At 40.0% G+C, this 6,611-nt stretch overlaps 1 protein-coding gene across 1 annotated transcript; it reads right to left on the bottom strand.

Annotated features, from left to right (window-relative positions):
- Positions 1 to 224: 224 nt before the first annotated feature.
- Positions 225 to 6,350, bottom strand: LOC137737753 (RNA demethylase ALKBH10B). The gene is made up of 8 exons (XM_068477306.2): positions 4,661 to 6,350; positions 4,059 to 4,169; positions 3,761 to 3,858; positions 3,572 to 3,689; positions 2,215 to 2,334; positions 1,970 to 2,082; positions 1,710 to 1,864; positions 225 to 1,233 (listed from the first exon to the last, which is right to left on the bottom strand). Exons 1-8 carry the CDS (start codon positions 5,274 to 5,276, stop codon positions 501 to 503), a joined length of 2,064 nt encoding a protein of 687 aa, XP_068333407.2. The 5' UTR covers positions 5,277 to 6,350; the 3' UTR covers positions 225 to 500.
- Between the last annotated feature and the right edge of the window lie 261 nt (positions 6,351 to 6,611).

Genomic DNA, 6,611 nt, shown 5'->3' with positions numbered 1-6,611 from the left:
TTAGCCTTCCAGCTAAGGGTTGAAATGTGTTGGCTGACACTAAATTGACAATAAAACACCACCGTAAAGGTACCCAAATACTATCAACTTGATGACAAAGGCACAAGCAAGGAAATTGTGATGTGAATTATTTCAAACTGCTGCATTGCATGACATGACCGGATATGTGGAGCAATGACATCAGATGGAGAGAGAAGCATCAAAATTTGAGGAAAGATACGAAGGAAGAAGAGCAAAAGATGGATTCATAATGTGCTTTGCTTTGCACATACTAATGTAAGAGTTGATGGAATAAGATTAACCAAAAAACAAAAAGAGGACAAGGGATCTCAATCCATCCTCCCAAAGAGAATCGATAACTTCTTCCGCCTGTTCCTCTTGCTACTATGATTTTAGATCTTCACTCTCGCCGCTCTTTACATTTGCTTCCAACTCTCATTGCAGTTTGCAGCCTCTACTCTGTTTCTCCTTAAGAACCTCTCTCTCTCCCCCACCCCCTCCTAAACTGCTCCAGCCTGATCGCTTGTTGTCATGCTGTCGGAGTGCTGATCTTCTTCTTCCTTAACGGCTGCTCTTCCACTGCCAGTTCCATCCAGACTTCCATTGCACTCATGGCTCTGAGCTTTCCCATCCGATTTTCCTTTTGAAGGAGTTGTGCTATGGTTGGATTTTGCAGACCCGTTCTCTCTCTCTGTCTGGGGAGGAATCTCAACAGAAGGGCTCATTTGAGTTGCAGTATTAGGCAGCTGTTGAGGAGCTGATGAGTTACCCGAACCTGGGGGAGGGAGGAAAACTCCAGTGCCAGGAGGAGGGATGCGAGGTGGAGGATGCCTGGGAGCTGCTGCCCATCCAGCTGAAACAGGTGGGATGGAAACTGCTCCGGCAAAAGGTATTGCTGGTGGTCCTACCGGAGGTGGCACAAACAATGGCTGCATGCCATTTGGAGGTGGAAGTTGGGACCGAATTGGTGGGGCCGGCAACACACCAGTTGTTGGAACTGCTGCATAGTGCTTGGGACCAGCAGGATGCCGAATGTGGCTTGGAGACCTACCTGATGGTTGACCCCAGTAGGATGACTGAGCTGGAGTAGGTGCAAGAAAACGTTGACCATCGCTCATCATATTTTTCTTTGGTTGAGACTTTGTGAAGGTAACAAGTATGCGTTGCTTCCGTATCGAAGGTATTGCATGTTTAGCAAAGTCTGTGGATTTCCCTTGCAGCAAAAGGAGGGATCTGCAGTGTTATGACCAAAGACCTTATGTCAGGAATCTCAAACGAAAGTAGCAGGCTTTAAGTGAAACGATGACATGATTTCAAATGCAGGTAAAGAGAAAGGATAAGACAATTTCATATGAATGTGAGAATACTATGTCATGATCCTGAATTATGCAACTCATATTCTTCCGGCATGCAAAAGCAACAAGAAAAATTGTGTTCTATTAGTATAAATAATGTAATGATCTCTAATGGATGTGAAACAGCCAACTTCTGGAAAAGCTACAAGTGTTACTAGGCCCTCAAAATTCAATATTTCACTACTAAGTAACCTTAACTTGATTCCAATACGTTTAAAACAATACTACTCGGCCTACCATACTTTATTTAGAAATACGACAATAGAGTACATGACAGAGAAGCGGCAGCAAACCAAATAAAAGTCACACTGAAGAAGATAAATATTATCAAATGAGAGCAGTCAGAAAGGCTACCCAGGTGTAAGAGAGAGCTTGAGTGAGCCTCTATAATCCCCAGGATGGTCTGATACTAGTACTCTCCCAAAAGTCATGTCACATTCTGTCAGGAACAGGACGCAAATAGGCCTTCCAAACCAAGGTGGCCACGTGTGAGGGTGTGAATGATCTCCCTACAAATAATCGCCACAAAATTTCATAAAATTATGATTCTTAGAAAATTGTACAATTATAGAAACCTAGAACAAGAAAAACAAAAACAGCAAACCAATATCAACCTCATTATAGAAATCAATGATACAAGAGTCTGGCTTCACAGTCGTAACTTTCATCCCAGCTATGCGATCAATAACATCCTGCAGCAAGGAAGGGATAGCTTCTATTCTCCGATCTACAGATATAGGAAATCAACAAATGGCATTTGAATAAAATGTGAGTAGCCATTTCCTTATATTGGCAAAAAAAATTAATAAAGCAAAATTTCAAAATTTCTATCAAAAGACCATTGTGAATTGCAACATGCCTTTGGAGGTTCCTGAAGAAATTTCATCTTCAGATGGAGCATCAATAACAGGTAGGCCCAATTGAATCATTTCTCTTCCATGTCCCCTCATGGGCCTCTTTGAGACCACATATGTCTGACCTGCTTTGCATAAACAAAGAGATTATATATTATTGTCTGACAGACATCACACTTTACCGCAAAACACTTCGAAATCAACGCTTCACAGAAAAACCCAACTTACTTCGTAACACCAAAGGAATTTCACAACTACAATCAGTTAGAACATGACAAGTGGATAGATGAGGGCGTTTTCTCCAATTGTGCTCTTGAAGTGTTTTTCTTTAAAACTTAAAGTTGTTTGGGTGTTCTTTCTAGTTTACTTAAAATAATACTCTACTAAGGGTTAATGAAACACAAACTTACCAAAATTTGATTAGTAATTAACACAAAAGTATTTCCCTGGCATGGTGTCCACACAGATAACATAGACCATAGCGTACAAACAGTAATACCAAACACAAGTGATAATGGCATCGCTAACACTTACTTGTACTAGCATTGTGAAAACTTTCCTCAACAGGTTTCAGGGGTAAAACAACCAATAATCTTGCAGGTTAGGATAGCAAGGATCTAAGGAAAATATAAGAACAATGATCATAATAAAGGAACAAGTATTAAACTATGTGAGCTACTTCCATGAAAAATATAGACATTAATCCCCATATCCACCAGATAAAACTTGGATAACAAAACAACAATCAAAATGGTAAAACTAAGCCACCCAAACCCTCCCTCGTAAAAAGAAAAGGGAACAAAAAATGTTTACAAGGGAAAGAGAAATACTCAACAAAGATTTAAAAAACAATTTAAGTTCAGGCAATTATTTATTCGATAGCTTATTGAACCCTTTGCTTTGAGCTAAACAGTGACACAATTTTTTTTTTTTTAATGATCACTTCTTAAAGCAAAGTTTTCAAAAACAAATTATTCAAGCAGCCCTAAGAAGTAACAGGTGGAGTAGGTTTTAGGTAGTTTGAAAATATAATACAAAAACCACTAGATACACCTATAACCTCAGACTAGTTTAATTGGAAGGTACATGACAAAGATGTTGACCAAAACTAACATGGGACAAATAGATTAAATATTTTGAATTTATATTAACAGCGTAATAAAAGGGCAAGAATATATGTGGCAGATTAAATACGCTTAGCACATGGGTAAGGATGGTGGTGATGATTTGATCAGCTCAAACAGTGTTTAAATATCAAATTTTATGACAACCACATGGCGGATTTATGTTTAGTACTGGAATCAACCACAAGTTTTTCATATCTTCTGCTTATTTCTAAACACAAGGGATTACTAAACTCGCCTTGAAATTGTCCTCTTTTCCCTGCAACCCTTAAATCATTAGCCAAAGCAACAAGTTTGGAGACTTCTGTGTCACCAAGCAATCCTTCATACAATTTCAGTCCATCGACCACGTTAACCTGAAAAATAAACGTTAGAAAATCCATAACATACTTCAAGTTAAAAAAACAGTATCAAATGAGGTAACTACCGTCTTTCCATCTAATAACTCGTTGCCAACAAAAGTTTTAGGAACAACAGAAAGGTTCTGCTTCGCATTCTGAATTTGGATAGAAAGTGATTCATTCTCTGGAAAAGATCAAAGAATCCCAAGTTTAAACACAATAGTAGAAGAAATAGAATCAAATAAAACCACATTTTGAATCCATGTTATGATAGACAGAGTTGATGTATGTAACACCCCCCCCCCCCCCCCCCCACCCCACACACACGCAAAGACTCAAACCCCCAAAGGAATGAAAGAAAGATAAACTACAAAATTGTGTTACCTTTGGAGCTTGAGGTGCATCCATCTCCTACCGCAACTTCAGGTTCTGAATTGCCATATATGGTCAGTTGTGAATTCTCTGAACTCCTTAATCTACTATCTTCTTGAGGTTCTGTAAGAGCATTTGTAACATCAATCATAACTAAGTATTACAATAGGTATTACTTCCAAGCATCTTTCTTAGTTTGAACAACTGAAGATTATCCGAATCTGTACAGTGCAGATAGTACACAGGCATATTAAAATGAATTTTGCATGCGTATGCAATGCATATAGTTCAGAGCCGGGCTACTACTTTTTTACAACTTTTCATACAGCACATTTACGCTTTAGTGATTTCCTAGTTTTCAGGTCACCTGGTGAAACACATTCCTTTTCATGTCACAACCTATGAATTTCAAAATTACTACAAGATAATTTCTTAACCTTTTGTGAACACCAACTTAGAAAAATCCCTAACATATTCAAGACATGCTTGATTTTCTTCAAAAGATTGGACCTTTTCATTCAGCTTTGAAGTTTGGATTTGATTACCATCAAACCAGTATTTATTATATTTGTTCAAATGAGCATGAAATCACCAATCTTAATCCCAAGAGTTACCTGTTTTCTCTCCAGCAGCTGCTAAACCGTTACCATCCAACTTCCCAACCTCTCCACCGGGCTTGAGTTCCTCAGCTACATCGCTTCCCCGCTCAACTTTCTCCGAAGCAACAAGCCCCGAAGAATTCCCATCATAACTATGAACCTCTGTACTAAATTTATGTCCTTCCTTGAACTGCTCAGCCCTATGTTGGCCCTTGTTAAACCCCGAACCGGATCTCTTATACTCCTTGGCCCCCACTTTTACAGGATCATATTGCCTCTGCTGCCTCCTCCAGGCAACATGTTGCAGTGCATATATCACCTCCGCAACCGAAAAGTACTGCTGCATATGAAGCACAGGAGTCCAATTGCACCTCCTCTGCTGAATACAGCTGATAACGACGTCGTACTCGCCTGGCTCACCAACTGCACGTAAATGGTGGCAAAGGGAGTCTATAATCGCATTAGCTGCCGCGAATTCTCCGCGCAACCACGAGATGAACCCATCACGCTCATCCGGGAACCACTGACGGGGGAGCTGGGGGATCTCGCCGCCTCCAACGGCCGCAGCACCACCACCACTAGGAAACTGCATTTTGTCCGATAAAACCACATTCCCTGACGGCATTGTCATCAGAACCCACTTCACCAAACTCACTACTATGATACTATCACTCTCAAAGCATGCCTCAGTACCTTCCAGATCCAATAAATCAAACCTATGGCTCTATCCCAAATCCCACAAAATTCAAGCAGATCCCACCAAATTAAACCCTTAATCTAGCAGGAATCAGCTTAAGGACCACAACTTTCTTAAATTTTACCACATTTAGAATACTAAACCCTGAAAATTTCTCAATAACAATGCAAAACCTGAGATGGGTTCCCCTTAAATAGTTCAAATAACGCACCGATCCAACGAAACAGCTGGGTTCAAGCGAATTGAGGTGAAAAAACGGCGCTTGGTGATGCACTAGTCAGATCTGGGAAATGGGTTTTGTGGGAATTGAAAGCAGAATCAAAGGGGGTGTGGTCGTCTATGCGTGTATATTCATTTGGGGGCTGACGAGTGAGTCTCTCAGTGGCGTACAGATTGGGGAAGTGGGGTTGGAACTTGGAAAAAGAAGAAGAAGAAGAAGAAGATCTAGGGTTTGGCGAAAAATGTTAGTCTGTGGGCGTGTGAAGTGAGGGCCTGAGGGGGAAGGCGACGACTGGCTTATTGAGCACGCATTTGGTCCTAAATGGTGGCTGAGAAATACCCTCCCTCCCTCTCGTCAGTGTGGAAGGGACCAAGAGAAGAGGGGAGAGCATATTCTTGAATGTAAGGGTAGTTTGGTCATTGTATTAGGGTTTTATGAAACTGAGGAGTGGGGATTATGGTTAATTAATCTTGTGGCTTGATTAATCACCTGCTTACAAACCCACAGAGTCCAAATTTTCTCTCTTTTTTTAGGTCAATTCAGTCCCCACAGATTTCAGTTTCGTCACTTTTGCAGCAACTATTTGTTCTTAAACTAATTTTTGAAGTTCCTATTTTTGGTACCTGCAATTCTGGTATTCTGCGTTGCTTATCAAATCCCTCGTTTAATTTTTAATTTTTTTTATACAAACTACTTTGAACTACAAGCCTCTCTTTGCCTTTGGCCTTGAGGCCAGCGGTAGTCTCCTTCTTTATTTTCTTATGTGTTTTTTTCCTTTGGTTGTGGTCGCTTTTTCATTGTGGCAAGAAGAGTTTTTATGATTACAGTTTCTCTCTTGCTTTGTCGAGGTGAGTTTTTGTGATGGCTATAACTTACGAAGCAAATTTAGATCTTTAAGCGACGGCTATTGCTCAAAATTAATGTTGTTTTTTCTTTTTTCGTTTGATTGTTGTTATACATGACAAAGAACTATGAGAAGTAAACTCAACATTTGTTAGAGGTGACCATAATAGTGCTTCTTTGTTAACAATTACAAAATCATTAGGTGG

Source organism: Pyrus communis, chromosome 13, assembly GCF_041283825.1.
Source record: "Pyrus communis isolate YQ-2024b chromosome 13, ASM4128382v1, whole genome shotgun sequence".
Classification (NCBI taxonomy): domain Eukaryota; kingdom Viridiplantae; phylum Streptophyta; class Magnoliopsida; order Rosales; family Rosaceae; genus Pyrus; species Pyrus communis.
Note: the sequence above shows the minus strand (reverse complement) of the source record. Positions and strands in the feature narration are given on the sequence as shown.